The sequence below is a fragment of the Idiotropiscis lumnitzeri genome, chromosome 12 (genome assembly GCF_059441095.1).
Source record: "Idiotropiscis lumnitzeri isolate Australia: NSW breed Sydney's pygmy pipehorse chromosome 12, RoL_Ilum_1.0, whole genome shotgun sequence".
Classification (NCBI taxonomy): domain Eukaryota; kingdom Metazoa; phylum Chordata; class Actinopteri; order Syngnathiformes; family Syngnathidae; genus Idiotropiscis; species Idiotropiscis lumnitzeri.
In genome coordinates, this window is record NC_142402.1 from 3,928,367 (window position 1) to 3,952,563 (window position 24,197).

Genomic DNA, 24,197 nt, shown 5'->3' on the forward strand with positions numbered 1-24,197 from the left:
AATGCCTAAATCCACAGAGAAAGGGATACGTCTTAAGTCAGTTGACTCAGACCACTCGGCCATCCTGACACTCAATGGGTGCTGGGGTTAATTGTAGGTTGAATATATAAATTATACTACGGCAATCTGCCAAATTGATGCATCTTCTATATTTTGTCTTTTTTTTCCATGGTCCACAGTGCGGCTCAAACCTTCCACTTAGTTGTCCCCAAAAAAAACATACCAACAGCCAAGACGATCCCCTTAAATTCAAACAAATGTAAATGTAAATCTCCCCCCCCCCAAGATGTAGAGGTTTGACAGGCTATTTATATTACCATACCTGGGATTTGGGAACCATTATGTTCTTAATCTTTCTTCCTTGAGCACCACCTTTTTTGCCAAGCATCCTTATCAAGTCTTGTGAGCAACCATCCAGTCCAGAGAAGAACTTTGACACCAAACTAACTGTTGTGATCCTCTTGAATTCTGCAGTTACCTTCGCACAAAAGCAAGTTCAACCATTAATAAACATTGTAAATGACATTTAAATTGTAATCTTTCACCAAATCAAATCTTGAAACACTTTACCAGTTATTCTCCTGACATGCTGATATGTAGCACATTGTACATTCGACCTGAAGGTAATGTAAATGATCATAATCCAAACATGAACACGCATGATAAACTCACTGCAAATGACACCAAACAGGAAATTAAGTGAAACAAATACACTCTCACCTGAGCTATACTTTTGGCAGGCTAGTTAACAAAGACGTGATTTATTTCCCACTCGGTCATCCATCAATCCATCCATCCATCTTCTGTACCGCTTCTCCCCACTAGGGTCGCAGGGGGGGGGGGCCTGGAGCCTATCCCAGCTATCTTCAGGTTGTAGGCGGGGGACACCCTGAACTGGTTGCCAGCCAATTGCAGAGCACAGAGAGACGGACAACCATCCACACTCACACTCATACCTAGGGGCAATTTAGAGTGTTCAATCGGCCTGCCATGCATGTTTTTGGAATGTGGGAGGAAACCGGATTATCCGGAGGAAACCCACGCTGGAACGAGGAGAACATGCAAACTCCACACAGGATGGACTGAACCCACACCCGATGCTGTCCCTCACTGTGAGACCATCATGCTAACCAGTCGGCCACCGTGTCGCCCCCCCATTCGGTCAAATAATATTAAATATGTCTATAAACTATTAGGCTAGTAGAACTTGCCTATTATACACTCATGCTGAGTTGTTAAGACAAAATGATCAACTCTTTTTGTGCACTTAAACTGTACATGACCACGTTGGCTTCAGTTGTTTTTAACCTAACATGTAATTCTCAAGTTATTCTTACAGGCATGTCAACAACAAATTGTTGTTAAATTATTAATGTACCTTAGTACCGATAAAATTACTTCCATCGGTCTATTTTACGCACCGTGTTTAACAGGTGACAGCTTGTGTTGTTGCCTTTTAGCTAAACATAGGTTTAGCTAAAAGGCAACAACACTCAGCTAAAACTAGTGGACATAAATCTTAAATAATTTTCCAAAACAAAAATAAACATCACAGAGAATAAAAAGTGAAAATGAACTTACTGATTTAGATGTTTCTTCCTATAGATGGTTTAATTATTGATTGATGCAAGCGGATTCAATCGGTGTGAGTGAAATGTCAGCCCTTTCTGTCATGGGTCTTCTTTCCACAATGGCGCGAATTCTTACCTGATGAAAAGGGTCTGTTGCACATTCCTGCCACATTCTGCACTGAAGAGGTATTGCATATCTAAACCCATTAGGTTGCATTGACATAAAGCAATCATGCAGTTTTCATGATTTTGCCTGTTATGTTGAAACTACATGATTAGAAAATGTTTAACCAGACTTTCGGGCGGACTTAAGGCAGCTTAAAGAACAAACTCTCCGACATTTGAACCAAGAAAGCCTGATGGTCAAGTCGATTTGAGAAATTGATAACTAATATAAGAGTGTGATAGTAAGGGCGATGAGAAATAATAAGGAAAGAAGTCGAAGGTAAAAAAAAAAACATGGATTTCATCTTTGAGGAGAACGAGTCGGCTAAGCTAACAGGCCAGCTAGCGAAGTCAACTAGCGAGGCAGCCAAACTCGTAGGAGAGGGCATTAAGCTAGCTGGAGAACAGACTGAGTCTACAGGTGCGGAAAAGGTAGCCAAGAGGAAAACGCGAGCAATCCAAGAAATAGAAGAAACGCGGCGACCTTTGGAGAATATGGCAAACATGGGCACTATTCTGCAGGAAATACGGGAATTTCGCCGGGAGAACTCTGAGAGTTTGCAAGAAATAAAGGAGGACATTGAGAAGACAAACAACAGAATCGATGACATTCAGAGGCGGGTTGTGGAAGCGGAGGCGCACACTCAAAGTCTGGGGGAAGCTATGATGGAGCTCGTCGAGATGCAGAGGCGAGATTGACGCATTTGGAGGGCCGCGAACGCAGGGAGAATGTCCGGATTCACGGAGTGAACGAAGGAGCAGAGAGAAGCGCTGAATCAATGATTGTTTTTGTCGAGAAACTCCTCCAAGAGAGACTGGACCTGCCTTCTTCGTTTGAGATGAGGATAGAAAGAGCACAAGGAGTGCTTGTGTCCCAGCCCCCCAAAGATTCACCGCCAAGGTCCATCGTGATGAAGTTACAAAGTTACCGGAGTAAAGAGGAACTTATCAAGATAGCATGGCAGAAAAGGGGAGTCGTCTACGAGGGGAGAAAGGTGTTTCTTGATCACGATAATGCTCCTGAGGTACTGAAAAGATAAAATACACGGAGGCAAAGAGGGCACAACGAGGGAAACAGATCCGCTTCCAGACGCCTTTTCTGGCAAACCTCTGGGTGTTCTAGGAGGAAGAAACACGCGTCTACAACAAGGCGGCGGAGGCGACGAAAGATCTGGTGGCGTGAGGTCGTGAAGACACCGGAGACTTGTACGGAGCGGATCAAACGACTTATGTAGACGAAGACCCGTACGGCGGAAGCAAGTGGAACAACGGCGATTCCGATTGGATATAAACAGAAACTGCAAGCTTTTCGAAAAAAGCGGGACACTACATGAAAAGGTGAACATTTGATTATGTCAAGGGATTGAGGAGAGATAAACCGTTCGGGACGATAGAGGTGAGAGACGTGTATTCAATTTTCTTCTGGATGCCGCGTTTTGTTCTGGTGTTTTTCTTTCTTTCATGTGTGTGTTCTTTCATGTGTATATCATTACAAGCAATGTGCTTTCAGTTTTCTTCAGGTTGCGACGATCTATACGAGTGTTTTTTTTTTCTCGTAGGCGTGTTTTTTTCAAATCCCCACAAGCAATGTGCTTTCAGTTCTCTTAATGTTGCAGCGTTTTATACGGGGTCTTCTCGTGTGTTTTGCTTTCTTCTCTAATGTTTATCCTCACAAGCAAAGGACGTAGGAGTAGCACTTTAGCTGCAGATTTATGGACAGGGCTGTTCTTAACAGCAAGGGCCCTCTGCACCCCGGGGGCAGAGGACATCCCTCTGAGCGGACTGAAAATCAAAGCTTAGATAAGGTCAACATTCAGACCTCACTTGAGGAAGTTCGTTTTGTGAATGTTTTGTTATATATTTGTTCAACATTGTATATAGTTCAACATTGTGTCTGTAGCGAAAGGGGGTTAAATATGACAGGGAGAACGAGTCAAATGTCACTTGGTCCGAAGGACAATGGCGTCCAAAAATAGCATTAGAGTAGTCTCATATAATGTGAATGGTGTACTCAACCCAACAAAAAAGAGTAAGATATTGAATAAGATGAAAAAAAGATGAAGCTGGGGTGGTATTTTAGCAGGTGACCCAACTGAAAGAGAAGGAACATGCTAAACTTAAAAGAAATGTTTATACCCAAATATTTTCCTCTTCTTACAAATTAGGGCACCGGAGAGGGGTGGCTATTTTGATTTCGGGGAAAATCTCATTTGAAAAAGTATCAGTGATTGGTGATGGTTAAAAGGAAACTTGAAGGTGAGATGGGGTCTCTTCTTAATATATGTGCACCACCGGGCTCAGAGTGGAATTTTTACTGTTTGATTTGATGAAGCCCTCTGATTGCTGGAGGGGATTTGAACCCAAGACTACACCCGCAGCTAGACTCCTCGGGAAAAGCAACACAAAAAAACTTGACTAGCAAAAAAAATAAAGGGTCTATAAAGTGAACTGGGAATGGTGGATGTATGGAGAGATATACATCCCTCCAGTAAGGACTACACTTATTAGTCATCGCCGCACAATGTATATTCAAGGATTGATTATTTCTTCATGTATTCTAAGGATATGAATTGAGTTGAAACATGTGATATTGGGGCAATGGATCTTTCAGACCACAGTCCTCTTTATTTAACATTTTGCCTGGCCAGTGAGAAAAAAACAACAATCTGGAGATTAAACCCAAATATATTAAAAGGACAAACAAAGAATGAAATTGAGAAAGAACTTGAGATGTATATAAAAGAAAACGATAATGGGGAGGTTTCCGCGGCGATGATATGGGATGCATGTAAGGCTGTTATGAGGGAAAATAATAGCTAAATCTGCTTATCTTAAAAAGTTAAGGCAAGTAAAACTAGACACTCTGAGGTCAGATTTAAAGCTGCTAGAGAGTAAGCATGAGGAGAATTTCAACACAGCACAAATCAAGAAATTAAAAAAGTGAGAGTGGAAATAAATGAAATTTATACGCAGGAGATTCAAAAAAAGTTTTTTTTTATAAAACAAAGCTATTATGAAATTGGGGGTAAATCAACAAAATGGTTGGCATATAAATGGAAGAAAGAGGAGGCAAAGAACTCCATTTACAAAATAAGAGACACACAAACAAGGTCAGTGGTTTCTAAAACTAAGGAAATACAAAGATGTTTTGAAAGTTATTATACAAATGTATATGCTCAAACAAAAACGGGTAGTGAAATCCAGATGGACCAATTTTTTGAAAACTTAAATTTACCCCAAGTGACAAGAGAAGAGAATGAGTCTTTGATGGCTGAAATTACAGTTGAGATAAACAGAGCAATTTCTAATCTTAAACTCAATAAATCTCCTGGAACTGATGGGTATACTGAAGTGTGGTATAAATCGCTGAGGCTAACATTGATACCACTTTTACACAAAACATTTAACTGGGTGTTAAAGGAGGGAGAAATTCCCTACTCACGAAGAGAGGCTATTATATCGGTGATTCCACAGGAGGGAAAGGATGGAAAGGAATACTCCAATTACAGGCCCATCAGTGTTCTTAACCAAGACTATAGATTGTTCACAGCTATTTTAGCCAGACGTCTCGAAAACATTTTGCCAGGCATAATCCAGTTGGACCAGATAGATTTATGTTTTATAAAACGGAGACAGATGCAGGATAATATCAGGCGCACCCTCCACATGCTTCACTATTTGGTAAAAGATCGGATGGAAGCAATAGTGGTAGGGATAGACGGGGAAAAAGCGTTTGATTCAGTCCGGTGGGATTTTCTATATAAAGTACTGGAAAAGTTTTAGTTCCACCATACAGCCTTTATACAACACACCTATAGCTAGGATTAGGGTTAACGGGAGTCTGTCGAACTTTATTACACTGGAACGAGGATGTCGACAAGGATGTGCGGCGAGTCCTTTACTCTTTGCCATCTTTCTTGAACCTCTGAGTAGTTGGATAAAATAAAATGAGAATATAACCGGTATTGCTATGGGGGGAGGAGTACAAAAAAATAGCCCTTTTTGCAGACGATGTTTTATTGTACTTATCCAGCCGGGACACATCCTTTCCTGCACTCATGTCAACCCTTATAGATTATGGGCATCTTTCAGGATATAAAATTAATATACAAAAAACCCAAGTCATCGCCTTCAATTATAGACTATCCCAGGAGATTATGGGCAAATCTGAGTTAAAATGGGACTCCGAAGCAATCAAATATCAGGGCGTAAATCTTCCCCAAAATTTAGGACAATTGAAAGCCATTAACTTTGATCCATTGATTAGAAGGATTAAATTAGATATTTCCAGATCTAATCTGTTACCCTATAGGACCATATCACAAAGGGTAGAGGCGATTAAAATCAATATATTGCCAAGGTTTCTGTACCTGTTTCAGAGTCTGCCAGTGGAGGTAACAGGAGGGGAATTTAGGGAATGGGATAAAATGATTTCAAGATTCGTCTGGCAGGGGCAGAGACCGAGGATTAGGTACAGAACGTTGCAGTTACCTAAAAATAAAGGAGGGCTGGGACTCCCATGCTTGGAGAGCTACTATCAGGCGGCCCAATGAAAGATATTATTGACTCAGCTAGATGGAAAGATATTGAAGAAAGTACAACCGATGGTGTTCCTGTACAAGCTATAATAGTGGACACCGACCTGAAAAAACATATTATGGAAGGGTCAAACCCATGGCTGAATTTATCACTCAAGATTTGGTCTGACATCCTTACCAGAAACAATTTGAAAACCCAAAGAAAATTTCAAAGATGGATTGTGTATGCTTCAGACTTTATTTCCAACAGAACGGACGGGAGTTTTAGAAACTGGAAAAGTGGACCTATAATATTTTGGGAACTCTTAAATAAGGAAGTCATTAAGAGTTTTCAAGAGCTAAAAGAGCAATATGGTTGATCAAATCAGGATCATTTCAGATACTTGCAAATGCGGCATTATCTAACTCAAACAAGGGGGAGAACCTCGGAGGTTAGCTGGCCCAATATTATTGTGCTGTTCACTTCAGCACAGCAGTGCAGACTGGGGAAACAGCTCATTTCAAAGCTTTATAAGGGAATTGATGACCTAAAGGGGACTGATACATTGTTTAAAAAGGAGAAGTGGGAGAGAGACGCGAATGTTGTCATATTGGTAGAAGAATGGGAAGAGATGAATAAACAGCAGTGGAGTACAACTTCTTCTTTGTCTTGCTGGCAATTCAGGTGGAAAAATGTTGTGAGATTTTTTAGGACACCGTCACAGACGAAATACTGTGATACAAAGTGTTGGCGATTGTGTGGTGCGGAAAAAGCAGACCAATATTATGTGTTTTGGGGGTGTCCCTACATTGGCAATTATTGGCAAGAGCTGAAGAAACATATGGATATAATACTGATGATAGAGCTCCCACTTACATTTAAAGCATTTTATTTGGAAAAACCTGGAATTGATTTGACCAGATTTGGGGATAAATGTATGTATAAAATAATGTTGGTGGCAAGTAAAAAAGCGATTACCAGAAAGTGGAAGAACAATGAGATACCAAGGTTTGAAGATTGGGTTGAAGTGATACATAATATATATGTGATGGAAAGGTTGACATTTACACTGAGATTAGAGGAGGATAAATTTAACAGAATTTGGGAATGTTGGAAGGACTACATAGCACCAATCAGATTGGATTTTATTTGACTGATCCCTAATTAAAAGCTACAGAAGTTGACAGGTTCACTGTTCATTTTGTTACAGTTATCTTTGGGTGTGTGTTGTCTGTCTTTTTTTTTCCTTTTTGTTTTTCCTCCAAATATCAATTGGTGAAAATTTGGTTGGACTGTCTGTACAAACGGGCATTGGTTTTGAAATGTAGGAAGGTGGAAATACCATGTCTTTTTTGTTTGTATTCTTATTTATTTATTTAGAATTTTTACATTAGTATTTGTTTGGGTGGGAGATTATATATATATATATATATATATATATATATATATATATGTGTTTTGGCCGTTATTATCTTTTCAATTGTTTATAGGTAAGAGACTGTTGCATGCCATTCCCCTTTAAGTCCCAGTTTGGTGGTGCACTGTCCCTTTAAGAGAGTGTCAAAAGTCAGCGCGAGAACAAGCGCTTCCTGCTCACACAAAGTCTGTTATACACGAAGCCAAGTAGCAGTTAGGTTGTGTCTGATGCTTAAGTCCATAAAACGGCATTCCTTGTAAGTGCTTTCCAAATATTTAACCATTGATTGATGCTAATTAGTAGAGTTTGTAAATCGCAAATTAGGATGTGAACTATTTCCATTGCCGACCGTGCCGCCATTTTATTTATTGTTGTGATGTATTTGTTACAGTTTCACACCTGCCATATAAAGAGAAGGTCTAAACCCATCCTGGCGTCAGTGACTGATTGTGTGGAGGTGTTTAACTAACTGGTTAGCAGAAAGGTTCTGTGAGGCCAGTACAATATGTTTTAAAAAAAGGAAATATACTGTCAGATATTATGTTTGTTAGACTGAGGTATGTGTTCAATCAAGAAAAAGTTACAAAAAAAAGAAAATGTTTAACCGCTAAACATCAATAAATTAAATAGAAGCTACATGTTACGCTTTTGTTGTTATAACAGACACTCATGTTGCTTTTTTTGAGTGTAGATGGTATACGTTGCACGGGGTTCGTGGGCCGACAGTGCCCCCTCCTGAAAAGCCTTTGTAGAAGCAGCTATAGTTGCAATAGTCTGGAAGACCTTTTATATGAAAGCAAACCTTACGCCTTACAGCCTTCAATGACAAATAAATATTTACACCTATTTCAGATCTTATATTTCAAAGAAAAAGTGAAACACTCAACAGGCATGCAGAGGTTCCGCTATCGCAGCAAATCAACCAAAGTATACTGAATTGTATATATAAAAGTGTATTTCACATTGAACACAGTAAAAGGTCCATGCAGTGTGTTTTACAAAGAGGCGTCTGTCCAGCACAACTGTGTTTCATTGTATTCTACTGAAAATTATTCTTTTATAGGCAAAAACTGTCAAATGTGTTATTACCCACTAAATTGTACTAAAAGGAGGACGGTTGAAAGCAATTCTGATCATGTCTCATACACGTTAATCTTCCACTAATCATCAACCATCAGACTTTATTTTTCAACAGATGAATGAAATGTTAGATTATGTATAATCGTAATAAAAATATCACTGATTGAACTGTTATTCATTCCGAAGTTAAAAAGGTGTATCTTGGCTGTAAAGGCTTCATTTAAATTTTTAGCAGTAGAGTCAAGATTAGTTTCCACTGTGGGTTCCCCAATCTATTTTAAACCACCCTACAAAATAAATGTGTCACAGTTATTTCGACAAATCATGATTGCAGCATGAACATGATTTTAAGCTTCTTACATATTGCATTTATTCCATGGTCATAACAAGTCATGAATGGACATAAACTGAGTAAGGTATAAACATTTGGGGAATTTTACAGTGGAAATTAACTGAAATACATGGAATGTATTGGAGTCAATGAGAATAAATTGAAAATTACTTATGTGAACCAGCAACATGTAGAATTACAGATGAAAATGATTGCATTGTAGTTCACAAGCAAAAAATAAAGCAAATAATCAACAGTAACACCAAAAACATTTATTTATTTCAGCTCAATGTTTTTCAGTTCAATTATTATTATTTTTTTTTTTAAAGTCAACAATATCTTAAAATGGCCACTACACCCCAGATTATAAATTTGCGTGCATGTCTTCCTGGTCATCTTAGTTTATGATTTCCCATCAAATTTCCTTATTTCCTTCCATTTTTTTTTTTTATAATAATCAGCAAATCATTAAAGATTTTTCCCTCAAAGCTGGGTGGGTTACACATCGCCAAATGTCACATCAACTCGATACTATACAAGCAATCAACTGAGTGAACACAATAGCTATTATATATTTTATATACAGGAGTACTAAAAAAATGGAGACATGATGTCATGACCCGTGTCTGCCACGTCAGTGTTTTTGTTGTTATTTTCTTCCCTCCTTCCTGCCATGTGCCTTTTGTTATTGTTTTCATCACCTCCCTGCCATGTGCCTTTGTTATTGTTTTCGTTCTCACCAGCTACGCACCTGTTCCTAGTCATCATCACGCACCTGTTCCTAGTCATCATCACGCACCTGCTTCCCATCTGCTCCCCTAAGTACCCGGACTATTTAAACCTTCCAGACCGACAACGCAGTGTCGGGTCATTACCCTGTTTGCCTCCTGTTGCCACGTCACCTCGGACTCTCACGACTTGCTCCCGTTGTTGCACTTGTCTTCGTTCCCTGTCCGCCTGGCTCGTTCCCGTCTCGTGTTTGGTCCTTGTCATCGTCCAGTTAGTCTCGTTCAGTTGCCTGTGTTGTTTCTTTGCCCACGCCCCGTTGTTCGTCCCCACCAAGCTCCACAATAAATTTCCTTAAAGCTTCACCTACCCCTGCTTCCTCGCTTCTTGGGTCCACCTCCTCATCGCCGCAAGGCGACTCCTGACAGAATGACCCGACCCCGAAAAAAGGACCCAGCGAGGGGCTCGCGGCGGCGTCATGGACACCGCCGCACGGACCCCCCCCACCAACCCGCCGATCAGCTCAGCGCCACGTCTGCCACGCTACCCGCTTCCCCAGATTACGAGGACTTGTTCGAAAAGACCGGCTACCTTTTGGACTCCCGCCGCGCTGAGCTGGGCGCACGACTGGCCCAGATAGCGGAGCAGGTAGCCTCGATCGCGGAGAAGGGCGCCGCCGCGGTACCACCCCGGGAGACTATCATGGAGCTGACAGCTCAGATGGTGGAGCTGGAGGTCAAGATGGTGGAGAGCATGAGGCTGGCACAGCTGGCCGACCGACAGCTGGCTGAAAGGCGTCCCGCCTCCACGTCATCTGCAGCAACCCACGTCGCCTCCACGTCCGTAGCAGCAACCCCCGTCGCCTCCACGTCAGCTGCAGCAACCCATGCAGCCCCCACGTCAGCTGCACCGACCGTGCAGCCTCCGGTGCCTGCCCCTCACCAGCCTGCCGACCAGCCCCGTACCTCGTCTTCCTTTCACGGTAACGCCCTCGTCTTCCTTCCCGACCTTCCTCCACACTGTACCATTGATTCCGATTACGACGACAATTTTGATCACCAGGCCAATTCACCCACTCACGCTTTAGTTGATAATGATTTAGCAGATGATTCTGAGCACTATGCCCCGCACGTTTTTGTCGACTCGGATCACGAGTACGATGCAGACCACATCTACGCCTTGTTAGACGCTCAGCGCCACCCGGACACAGTTAGTACCAGTCACTTTTCCCCCCCCGAACCATTCCTGACACCCTTTTCGTTTGAGTCTTCCAAGACCACCTCCCAATCCACCTCGCGCACTTCACGTCCCAAATCACGTAGATCACGGCCACGTCGTTCCCCTCGTTCACCATCGGTTTTAGTACCTGCTCACGTCCCCCTGGCACCCCCTAGCTCGCGTTCACCAGCCCCTGTAACCTTGGTCCCGCGTGTTCCCCATTCCCCTGATTCCCTATGGCGGCAGGCTGATAGGGATCAGGGCCCCCGGTTCGGCTGTGCCCGGACCGACTGCTGCATCCGGCCCTCTGTCGCCCCCCCGCCAGCTACTGAGCTTTGTCCCGGCTCCTCTCCAGCCGCAGCGTCCCATCCCGGCTCTCTGCCAGCTGCTGAGCCCCGTCTCAGCTCCCCGCTAGCTGCTGAGCCCCGTTCCGGTTCCTCCCCAGCTGCTGAGCCCCTTTTCGGCTCCCCGCCAGCTGCTGAGTCCCGTCCCGGCTCCTTGCCAGCCGCAGCGTCCCGTCCGGGCTCCCTGTCAGCTGCTGAGCCCCGTCTCAGCTCCCCGCTAGCTGCTGAGCCCCGTTCCGGCTCCTCCCCAGCTGCTGAGCGCCTTCCCGGCTCCCCGCCAGCTGCTGAGCCCCTTCCCGGCTCCCCGCCAGCTGCCGAGCCCCGTTCCGGTTCCCCGCCAGCTGCCGCGCCCCGTGCCGGCTCCCCGCCAGCAGATGAGTCCCGTTCCGGCTCCCCGCCAGATGATAAGCCCCGTCCCGGTTCCCCCCGAGCTGCTGGGGCCTGTTCTGGCCTCCCGAGAGCTGCTGACCCCCGCTCCGGCGCCTCGCCAGCGCTTCAAGTTCCTGTTCCGGCGGAGCACGTCCTGTGTCCGCCACCGGTCCCTGTTCCGGCGGAGCACGTCCTGCGTCCGCCACAAGTCCCTGTTCCGGCGGAGCACGTCCTGCGTCCGCCACAAGTCCCTATCCCGGCGGAGCACGCCCTGTGTCCGCCATCAGTCCCTGTTCCGGCGGAGCACGCCCTGCGTCCGCCACCAGTCCCTGTTCCGGCGGAGCACGCCCTGCGTCCGCCACCAGTCCCTGTTCCGGCGGAGCACGCCATGCGTCCGCCACAAGTCCCAGTTCTGGCGGAGCACGTTCGGCGTCCGCCACAAGTCCCTGGTCCGGCGGAGCACGCCCTGCGTCCGCCACCAGTCCCTGTTCCGGCGGAGCACGTCCTGCGTCCGCCACAAGTCCCTATCCCGGCGGAGCACGCCCTGTGTCCGCCATCAGTCCCTGTTCCTGCGGAGCACGCCATGCGTCCGCCACAAGTCCCTGTTCTGGCGGAGCACGTTCTGTGTCCGCCACAAGTCCCTGTTCTGGCGGAGCACGTCCTGCGTCCGCCACCAGTCCCTGTTCCGGCGGAGCACTCCATGCGTCCGCCCCAAGTCCCTGTTCCGGCGGAGCACGCCATGCCTCCGCCACAAGTCCCTGTTCCGGCGGAGCACGTCCTGCGTCCGCCACAAGTCCCTGTTCCGGCGGAGCACGCCATGCGTCCGCCACAAGTCCCTATCCCGGCGGAGCACGTTCTGCGTCCGTCCCCAGTCCCTGTTCCGGCGGAGCAGGCCCCGCGTCTGCCACAAGTCCCAGTTCTGGCGGAGCACGCCTTGCGTCCGTCACAAGTCCCTGTCGCGGCGGAGCACGCCCTGCGTCCGCTACCAGTCCCGGTCCCCGCTGCGCCCGGCCCGCCGCGGCTCCAAGTCCCGTTCTCGGCGGCGTCCGATGAACCGCCGTCGCCTCTCGCCTCTGGCCCTGCGGTGCCAGATGAACCACCGCCACTTCTCGCCTCCGTGTCGGCGGCGTCCGACGATCCACTACCGCTCCAGATTCCTGCCTCAGCGGTGGACGATGACCAGCCGCCGCCTGCCGCCCTTGCCTCGGCGGCATCCGACGAACCGCCGCCACTCCACGTTCCTGTCTCAGCGGGGTTGGAGGACCAGCCGCCGTGCCACGTTCCGGTCTCGGCGGGGTTCGAGGACCAGCCGCCGCTCCACGTTCCTGTCTCGGCGGGGTTCGAGGACCAGCCGCCGCTCCACGTTCCTGTCCCGGCGGGGTGCGATGACCTGCCGCCGCTCCACGTTCCTGTCTCAGCGGGGTTCGAGGACCAGCCGCCGTGCCACGTTCCGGTCTCGGCGGGGTTCGAGGACCAGCCGCCACTCCACGTTCCTGTCTCGGCGGGGTTCGAGGACCAGCCGCCGCTCCACGTTCCTGTCTCGGCGGGGTTCGAGGACCAGCCGCCGCTCCACGTTCCTGTCCCGCGGGCACTCGACGATCATCCGCCGCTCCAAGTTCCCGTCCCGCCGGCGTTCGACGACCAGCCACAGCTCCACGTTCCTGCTTCGGCGGGGCTCGACGACCTGCCGCCGCTCCACGTTCCTGTCTCGGCGGGGTTCGACGACCAGCCGCCGCTCCACGTTCCTGACTCGGCGGGGCTGGACGACCAGCCGCCGCTCCACGTTCCGGTCTCGGGTGCGCCCGGACGTCCGCCTGAGTGTTCACGGGTGGACTTGTTGATCGGGCCTCCCGGACGCCCGCCTGAATGGCCCCGTCGGGACTCGCTGGTCTGGCCCCCTGGACATCCGCCAGACTGGCCTAGTTCGCGGGCCTTGGTCCCGCCTCCCGGACGTCCGCCCGAATGGCCCCGTCGGGACTCGCTGGTCTGGCCCCCTGGACATCCGCCAGACCAGCCTAGTTCGCGGGCCTTGGTCCCGCCTCCCGGACGTCCGCCCGAATGGCCCCGTCGGGGCTCGCTGGTCTGGCCCCCTGGACATCCGCCAGACCGGCCTAGTTCGCGGGCCTTGGTCCCACCTACCGGCCCCCTTCCGCCCACCCTCGTTCTTGGACTTGGTTTCATTTTTGACTGTTTTCGTTTGGGACGTCTGGAAGCCGTCCCTTGAGGGGGGGGTACTGTCATGACCCGTGTCTGCCACGTCAGTGTTTTTGTTGTTATTTTCTTCCCTCCTTCCTGCCATGTGCCTTTTGTTATTGTTTTCATCACCTCCCTGCCATGTGCCTTTGTTATTGTTTTCGTTCTCACCAGCTACGCACCTGTTCCTAGTCATCATCACGCACCTGTTCCTAGTCATCATCACGCACCTGCTTCCCATCTGCTCCCCTAAGTACCCGGACTATTTAAACCTTCCAGACCGACAACGCAGTGTCGGGTCATTACCCTGTTTGCCTCCTGTTGCCACGTCACCTCGGACTCTCACGACTTGCTCCCGTTGTTGCACTTGTCTTCGTTCCCTGTCCGCCTGGCTCGTTCCCGTCTCGTGTTTGGTCCTTGTCATCGTCCAGTTAGTCTCGTTCAGTTGCCTGTGTTGTTTCTTTGCCCACGCCCCGTTGTTCGTCCCCACCAAGCTCCACAATAAATTTCCTTAAAGCTTCACCTACCCCTGCTTCCTCGCTTCTTGGGTCCACCTCCTCATCGCCGCAAGGCGACTCCTGACACATGAACTTTACACATTTTTAATCATAAGTCATTAGGATTGTAATCGGACCTACTCTGTATGTCCAAGACAGTAAACAGTGTATACTCATCATCCCAATAAGAACATTTAAATATTTTTTTATAGAAATACAATACGTCACACACTGATGTTACACAAAAAAGTAGGATGAAGAAAACACACTGTGCTCACATAATAGTTTATCATTTTTCACCAGGACCTGTGGTATTAGCATAAAAAAAAAAAAAAAACATATAATAGGCCATTTCATCCTTGGTCCATTGTAAAGCTTCAAATTCTTTATGTTATAGATGACGGGGAGAAAATGAGGAAAATAAAAGGACAGTTTGGAAAAGGAGGTTCTTAAATGTTCTTTTTGTTAAGGTTGCTTATTGCTCTAATACTATAGTGGCCCAAACTATCAGAGACAAATTACTTGTCGATTTTTACGTACTTAGCCTATAAAGACAATTCTGTTTCTGAATAAGGAACAAGATCTACATGATACTAACTAAATACTGAGTGCTGTAGAAATATTTTAGTAACAATACAATACATTCTCTGAGTTGCCAATTATTAAATGAACCTCGCCAACTGTAACAAATTCTTCAGTCGCAAAACATACTGAAGAGGAATTTAGGTTTCACCTATCAATACCAACCAAAAAGGGAAAGACTGTCATCGTGCATCAGGGCTGGAAAATTTTTAATTTTAAATAAAAGACAATTTGTGTTGCTGAGATTTGATCGCAATTGTGCTTTAAGTAACAGACAAGCAAATGCTAATCAATTACAAAAAAGAATACAAAGACAATAGGATTGCTGGTGGACATAAACTATGTAATGCGATGTCTCGTGTGATGGCAAAAAAAAATTCAAAACAGTTGTACAAGTCAGCTTTAGCTGATCCCAACAATAATGGTGACAGCCAATGATGACTGTTTCGCACACTTTGAAATTGAACTGAAAATATCTACAGGCAAAACGTGGCTTCAACTCCTTTAACTTTAGTGGCAAACAGCACCAATTGCTAACAAATGAATTGTATTATCATAGTGGTTAAAATAGTGTTATTATGTATTATAGAAGTTTTTTAGATTATTATATTAGATAAAATTGCCAAACAAATCATGCAAGTCCTGCATTGATATTTTTTGCATGCAACAATGCGCTAGCATTGTGTCGGATACCTTGTGTTTTATCATAAGTTAACTGTCACCCTATCTCTTTTGTAGCTACCACCACTGTGTGTTGGGTGTGGCTGCTTTGGGTCTGACTGAATTTCTTGCTGCAATTGGGAGAACCGGGGTTGGACATGGATGTTTGGCTGCTCCTCCCACCATGACTTAGTCCTGGGTGGTGGAAGGAGGAAGATGGGGACAGTGGAGACGATGAAGAGGAGGTGGGCGAAAGGGAGGAGGAAGTTGAGGAAGAGGACGGTGATGACGAGGAGTATGATGATGAAGAGTAGGATGTGAGCTGAGACATGGCGGCGGTGGCAGTGGCGAGCGTGAGGCCGTGATGCTGCCTTTTGCTGCTGCTGCGAGACCCTCTTTGGGGGGGGGCTGGGGTCGCCGGGTCGCCACTAGCGAGGGATGCTGACGTGACTTTGCTAGATGAGGGGAGCAGATGACTCAAATTCAGAGAAGGGATTAGAGACTTGTGAGGAGGCTGGAAGGATGCATGTGAAGAGGAGGACACTGACGAGATACAATGTAGGGAGTTTACTGAGTTTTTAAGCACTGAGGAGCAGGATGGAGGGCAAAAGCACGCCTGCTTGGGGCGTTGAGTGCAGGAAGGAGAAGACAAACCGGAGGTGCACATGGAGGCTTTGGAAGGAGGAGGCGAAAGAAGTAAGTGTTTTCCAGAGGATGAAGTGGACATAGCTGCGGGTGATGAAGCAGAAGAAGTGAAGGAGGAAGAGGTGAAGGTCTGGAGGCTATCTGTAGCATCTGTGCAGTGAGGAGTGGACAAAGAGGTGGAAGACGAAGGGTGTTTTCCAGAATTTTGGCACAAGGCTGGAATCTTAGAGGCACGCAAAGCAACTACGGAATGGTTAATATCCCCGGCTGCTTTTGTGCCTCTGCTGTCAGCCTGAAAACAGGAATATTGGATGTCAACACCAGCATAAAGTCCACACTCAAGGGGAATAACAATAACGTATTGCCGTTGTCGAATTAAAAATACTGTTTTTCGTGTACATACGTGCACACACGCACACGCACACACACGCCCCCCCCCCTCCCTCCCCCACACACACATACACATACACACACATTCTTACATACATACATACAACCAGTTCAGGGTGTACCCTGCCAACTGCCCGAAGACAGCTGGGATAGCTCCAGCATCCCCGCGACTCCCTTGAGTAGAAGCGGTATGGTATAATGGATGGATGGATTACCACTCCACAGTTGAAGTGTACTGCAAATTCAAATGACACTATGTATTTAAAAACTGACAGATGGCTTAGCCTTTCAGACTTAATGCTAAGCAAGGTGGTGCTAAGCAAGACACACAATATGACAATACTGGCAGTCATGTACTGTAATCTTGCCTCTATGCGAGGGCTGAAAAATATTACTGCTGTACTGATGAACTGCGTGAACTTTCGGCTCAATTAACATTTGTCTTTTTGTCTGTCTTAAACTGCCCTCAGCTGGCCAATAAATGTAATGTGACAAAAACTTTTTTTTTTTTTAACTTCATTGGAGATACAAGTGTTTTGAGCTATGAGCATGGTCATGGAATACATTAAAGTAAACCTATAACTAAATGCATCCAGTAACTATAATAATTTCACCATTTGCGCAAAATGAGGCAAGAAATATCATTTACACTTTGGCCCTGATGCCTTTTTAGGTGTACACTGAATGATTAAGAAGTGTATGTTTAATATTAATTTAAACAAATGAAATTAAAATTATATTGAAATGGACCATTATCAAAAAACATGCGTGCAGTACTGACTGGCATTGATATTAGTGATACATTTAGATTATTTTGTTCAAAATACTTTTGACACAGACATATCCACAACTCACTAGATGCTGCTAGATAGAGAAAGAATTGCCATTTCCAGTGATCATGCAGGATTACAAAGATTCAGTAGATACACTCTGTTACGTGACGGCAAAATCACTGAGTGTATCTTAGGAGAGGAATGCCAGAATGAAAATTTCGTGCAAATAAAGACAGAAAAAGATGACATAAACAATCAATATCTTATAAGATTGATGGATAAACATGCAAAATATAAAACATTGAATAGCATACTAAAATGAATCTGTACAAACTCACGAATAGGGTTCCACTTTTAATGGGTGAGCATCAATTATTTTTGCTTCTGGTGTACAGATTCATAATACCTGTCTTTCCCAAGATTCTTGGGAAATGGCTGCAATTTCTCTCTTGCCTGTGCTTTTTCTGAGTTACTAAAGTCTCATGGGGCCAAATCTTTACCTGGCTGGGTTTCTTGGGGGAAGCTTGTTGCAGCACTTTGGTTATCTCAGGTGAGCCAGAAGAGGGAGAAGAGTGACGTAACCTGGTGTGAGTTCGCTGAGTACAAGAGCTGGAAGTCTGGGGAGGATTTATAAACAAAAGGAGACACGTTTAGGCAAATCCAAACAATGTAAGGAAAGATGCAATGTAAACAGAAGGGAAGTAATGACGACTAATAAGTTATAAAGTAGAGCAAAAATGAAACAAAAACAAACAAAAAAAACTGTTGAAAGAAACTCGTGAAAACCAAAAGGAAAGACTTTGTCCTGTAAAACACCAAATAGTTAGAAGTGCAGTACAGATTTAGTGGCATTACCATATTGATTGAAACTTGATTGAAATCCCATAAAGCACCTTTTACATCATGATTCTGAAATTTAAAAAAAGGGTTCGATTAACTAATTCACTGCCAGCCCAGGTTAAAATGAATGGACAGTTTGACTTCTAATCCCGTCAATGGCACTGAATTAGTTAACAAAGGCCGGAGCTTGATTTTAGTCCAGCCCATGAACCAGCCCTCGTGCGTGTGATGAACCTACTCACAAAATGACCAAACAACAAAAATTGACTCCAAACGCGTCAAAAGCTACCAACTGTTTGTGTATGAAGACATGTGAGACAGCAGTGTGGGTTCAAGCATGCCTGTATTTCCTGATTGTGACATCACGTAACCCGTGGCTCCTACAGCCTACTCGGGCATACTATTACAAGTGGGTTTGCGGGGGGTGGGGTGGGGGGGGGTGCAATAACTCAATCGTGCAAATTTACTTGGATTGGGCACTTTTATGCAGAATAAGAAAATAGAAAAATGATACGAAGGAGACAAATAATAAGAAGACGCATAAGACCATGATAGGCCCATAATTAGGTAAGCAGATCTGAATTGTAAATCAGCCAGCTAATGATGTTTATATAAAACTCTGCCATTAGCATCTCTCCCGGCGACAATTTTAATGAATAAGGATGGAGGGTTGAGGCCAGAGCAGTACCAGGATTGCGGCCGGAGTGCGGAGGACTGATGAAAAAAAAAAGGGTCAAGGGCCCAGCTCTGCCAATACATATGAACATTACATCCCTATAATCACAACATGAATAAAACATGTTCACAGTGAGCATCACATACAATCGAAACCTTTAGTGTGTTAATATTTTCAGCAGCAAATGCTAACTAAACTTAGTTAGAGCTTCCCATGTGATAACATCCGGTCCACCCATGTGCACTTACCACATACAAACACACAAAACAATTACAAGTCAAGAGACTTTGAATACAAAAGCACAGCTTTCAAAATAAAAGCACTGCAGCAAATTAATTTAGTTTCATTTTGACTTCATAATAATCCAGTGATAGCTGGTTAGGGACTGATCTCTGGCTGGATCTGACTCGCTGGCCAAACAATGCACAGCTTCGTTCTAAAGGCACCGAAGGTTTTACTTTGATGAAGGGATCTTTTTCTCTTGACTGGTTGAAAATTCACACCAATGGCCTTTCATACAATGTAGTTCTCTGGCAGTACACCTAACCTACTTATTGACAGATGAAAAATAATGAATGTTGTTGACAGAAATCTATTTGGCTTGTCTGGTTAAAAAAATAAATAAGAAACTCACAAAACCACTAAGTAAAATGACTGCACAGTCAGAGTAAAAAAGCCCATCACCAATGAAGCAAAGCAGCTATATGCAGTAGATGTCAGACCTGTTTCTTGGTGGAGGATTTCACACAGTTAGGTGGTGGCTGTGCTTTGACTCTCTTGCTCTGGGGTGAATTTAAGTTCTTGAGGATCTGAGAGGCTGGTCTCTTTGACGGGCTTCCCTCTCGCTGTTGCTTGAGCTCGTCTGAAAGATGAGCTCTGTCACTGTTCTCGGGAGGAGGTGAAGATTTAATGGAGAAGGAAGAAGGAGGACTTTTTTCACGGTCCATGCTGATTTCCAACAGTTTGATTGACTCATCTAAACTGCCAATTGGGTGATGTGCTCTCTTGCGCAGATCTTCTACATCCACTACTGGGCTATGTGACTTGGCGTTGGATATTTGTTTCACGGCAACAGGAGAAGATGGACTTATTTCAATGAGATTTCCTTTGTTGCCCTCATTTTGGTTTTGTTTGGTACTGTGGCTCCTAAAGATGCTTGATTGCTTATTTTGCTTCTTGGGTGCTTTTATTGGGTCTTGGTCAAGTATCTTCTTTTCCTCTTCTTTAAGGACCACCACTTCAACAGTCTTCGTTGCAGTTTTTGTTGTCCCTGAGTGTATCGCTTGGCTAATTGCTAACAATTTGTTTTTGGGGAATTTAAAATTTAATTTACGGTTTGACTCTGTTTTATTGGGTAATTCCGATTCAGTCTTTTCTTGTTTTTTATCAAGTGAATCATTACTATGAGATAAATTATGCTGCGAATGTTGACCACTGTCTGAAATGTTGTTGAGGTGTAAGCCTTTATTTTCTTCCATTATTTCCTGTGTCGCTGCCTTCTCTTCCACAATACCCTCTGGAGAAACAATCCGGTGAAGATCCTCCTCATGCTCATAGATAGTTGACAGGCGCTTGAAGTCTGACTCTGAATGCACAGGCTCATTCAAGTTAATGATGGGTTCCCTGTCGCAGGAATCATTGTCCTCAAAACCTTGGTTCTCATAAGCCTGACACACTGGTTGGTCTGTTGTCTCCTCAGCTGCCATTTTTATGTCAGAGCATTTCATTTTGTCCAGATCTTGTTTACACTGTGTTTTCATTCTAATCTTTGTGAGTTGTTGTGCAATCTTACCAGCTGGAAGTGGTGGGGGAGGAGGTCCCCCATCATCAAAAATATCAGGACTCAAACTACCTTCTTCTTCCGGGCATTGCTCTTTGTTGCTAGATCGCTGTAACTTCCCCTCTTGGATTTGACATAAATCTGTATTTGTTCTTGGATCCTGCTTGCCATTTAGTAATTCTTGTTTAGAAGACTCAGAAGTGTTTTCTATTGGTAATGTTTTATTAAAATTTGACTCTTTAGTTGGCACCTGTTTGGCATCATTTGTGTCCATCTGACCAGTGTCATTTGATTGGATATTGTCTTTTTGCAGAGAGGTGATGGTTGTCAACATCTTATTTTCTTTTGCGGGAGGTGAATATCGGAATTCCTGATTACAGCTGAGAGCGAAGCTGGAAGATTCATCTTTATCTGGGCTTGTAATTCCTTCAGTTGTCTCTCTATGTAAGAGCACACTGTCACAGATCTGAATATATTGTGAGTCGACATTTGGAGAATTCTCACTATTTAAGTTTGCTATTGATTGATTTTTAACCATCTTCCCTTTTTCTTTCCATTCAGGAGCCACCAGACCATGTTGAGATTCACCCAATTCTTCTGGTAGGAGAGACATTGAATGGTTAGCAAGACAACCGTTAGTCGGTCCTAAATGAGGCGCTGACGGGGCAGTAATTGTAAGGATGGGCTTCTGGCCAGCCACCGCAGATTTTGGAGGTGTCTTTTGTTGTCCTTCGAATAGTTTTTTTTCAATATGCAACTTATCACTGCTTGATGCCTCTACTGTCACCTAAAAAAGGAAATGGAGATTGAATAACTCATATCTATTAATATTCATGGTTTTTTTTGTATGTTATATCCAACACAGTTTGAAAGTAGCTGAGATTTTTATGTTGCTTGGGTGAATGAACAGACGGCTTAGGCTATGTCCACAAACCAATATTTCTTTCTTTCTTGTACACCTGTACAGTTATATGGTCATTCAGAATGGTGTATCAATTTGCTCTTTTCTGCTGGAATAGTTTTGCTATGTAACAAGGGTATTTGGAATACTCCGTTGGTGGCTGTTTACATTGTGAAGTTTACGGAGAAGACAGCCCAACAGAAAATGGTTTGAGCAGACAGAAAGCCAGAACAGAACAGACATGGGAAATATATAGAAAATCACAGCATGACTAATATGTTACACAGGGATGGTGTTCTTATCTGTGAATTAAATGTGAGGAAGGAATTCAACAAGAGGACAGCACGGCAGAGAACTGGAAAGGAGGAGGCAGGAGAGGATGGTACAAGCTGTGTCAATTGTTCGTGGTCTCAGGACCAGCGACTCAGCGAATTATTAGTGAATAAACACCACCAAACATGTATGGTAGACATCTAGTGTAATTGCCCCACATGCACACCAGCGAAGGGCGGACTCAGACTCGCCCACCTGAACGGGAGCCAGGACGGCAAGCACAGTGTGACGGATCCAGTTGAAACAACATCACCCACGTCACGGGACCCAAGGCAGTCTGCCAGTTCCACCGTGGTGCCCTGACCAAGCCTGAGAGAGAGAAAATGGGGCCAGACCACCGCTGACCCCAGGTCACCCATGCGCTACCACCATCCCACTAGGAGAGCAGGGGGGCCCGACCACCAACAGGGCCTGATTTGGGCGGGAGGCACCACCTGGGACTGTGACAACCCATCACTGGCAAGTATATGCCTTGCACCAGCGGTAATTGAGGACAGGCAAGGGCACCCAGAGAGAGGATACTAAGCTGTGGGCCCAAGGAGGCACAGCCAGCTAACCAGAATGTTATTGTAGGGCAAACATAAAGAGCGATCTCCATCTACCTGGGTCATTTGTTTGAGTATGTTTACATCACACTGGCTTTTTATTTTCTGTTTTTGGTGAGCTATTTGGTTCTGCGTCTCTTACAATTGCACTCCTACCTGGCATACTGTATGTATAAAAGCAATTCAACCATTTGGTGTGGACAGACATTTCTTGAAACGATTCCATGTTCATGAGAAATGAAAAAAAAAAATAAGAAAAGAAAGAAACTAGCTCAAATGAATTCACCATGCATCTCCCTCAAAACATAAAATGACTTTTTTTTACTGGATTGTATTGCCCTTTAATGGATTTGAACGGGTAGAGTTGAATAGACTGTTTAGGGGATTCATAATAAGTTCACATAGCTTGTGCAAGAAAAAAAGGTCTAGCTAGTTGTCGTGAGTATGATGAAAAGTTAGTATTTTTGGAAAATAATCATGATTAATTTGATTGAGAATGAAACCACGATTATTAAAACAGTTCTTCATTGATTTCAAAACTTAATATTCAACATCTTCCTTTTAATATTCAAAACTCAAAACAATCATCAAAGCCTCCATTCATCCCTGCACTGTGAAGACTATATTCTTGAACATTCTATGTAAGCAAAATTGTGTATTCAGGGTTCTTTCAACAGGAACTAGTAAACGTAGCAAGCTATTCCACACTTGAATCGATTTTAAAGATCAAGAAAAGCCAAAATCTGAATCACGATTTAAATTTTGATTTATTGAACAGGCCAACTTTGGTAACTGTGGTGGTGCTCTGCTGTCTATTTTGAAACATGGATATTACGAACATTGTTTCCCATGAAACCTTTTCTTAACTGTAAATTGAGCAACAGCATTTATATTTGATTGTCACCAAGTTCTATTAAATTTTTTTTTTATCTGAATTTCTTTATATCATACGTACTGACTGCATATCTTTGTTATTTAGGGTGTCAGTAGAAGTCACAATAATTTAATACGAAAAGTAACATTATTCAATACATGTCTAAAGCAACACATTATGTCACTATATTACACCTTGCCTGTCCATTTACATGCATTTGTATAATGTTCTTGGGTGAGTTTAGTTCGAGTAACTTGCGCATGCTCAGTGGCACGTGTGAAGCAGTCAGAATCTGAGGGTGGCTGTCATGGATTTATTGTATAGGGGCAATCCCGATACTTGCACTTCCACTCCGGTGCCCCTCAATTGCGCGATCTCGTTGAGGGTGCAAGTGTCTCTTCAGTGATCTGTTGCCCTGGCCCTTTTGCGCCCTTAAACCACACTTGGGTTGATCCCACATTCACGGTAGCTCAGCCAAAACATTTTATCCACTATTCATGGCAGATTTGACGAAAATAGCAGGAAACTGGGGGCTTTCGGTGGAATGCCTGTGTCGAAAAATTGTTGTGTAAATATTGAATTATTACATTCTTTATCATTTGTACATCTGTAATTTGAATGTATGTTTTTTTGTCCAAGTATAGTTTCAACACATAGCAACTAGTGCATATGAAAGCCTGAGCCAGAGTTATTACTGCATTACTACTTTACTGCGGTTTTAATATGATTTTAAGCAAAAGAACAACCGGTGCCACCATGATGTATGATG

At 44.6% G+C, this 24,197-nt stretch overlaps 1 protein-coding gene and 1 long non-coding RNA gene across 9 annotated transcripts in view; one reads left to right on the forward strand and one right to left on the reverse strand.

Annotated features, from left to right (window-relative positions):
* Positions 1-7,851: 7,851 nt before the first annotated feature.
* Positions 7,852-22,746, forward strand: LOC148325567 (uncharacterized). The gene is made up of 3 exons (XR_015846086.1): positions 7,852-7,927; positions 21,089-21,252; positions 21,337-22,746. It is a non-coding gene; the product is annotated as an uncharacterized LOC148325567 (long non-coding RNA).
* LOC148325568 (sickle tail protein homolog) overlaps positions 14,521-24,197 on the reverse strand; it is an 88,412-nt gene continuing 78,735 nt past the window's right edge. For 3 of the 8 annotated variants that reach the window (XM_088310360.1, XM_088310362.1, XM_088310361.1), the window contains 3 exons: positions 19,718-21,562; positions 17,980-18,096; positions 14,521-16,608 (listed from right to left, as the gene is read on the reverse strand). In XM_088310360.1, coding sequence (XP_088166486.1) covers positions 15,730-16,608; positions 17,980-18,096; positions 19,718-21,562 — 2,841 coding nt within the window. In that variant the 3' untranslated portion in view covers positions 14,521-15,729. Of the gene's footprint in view, positions 16,942-17,979; positions 18,097-19,717; positions 21,563-24,197 lie in introns of all 8 variants that reach the window. The other 5 variants (XM_088310363.1, XM_088310364.1, XM_088310365.1 and 2 more) reach the window with 5 other exon arrangements.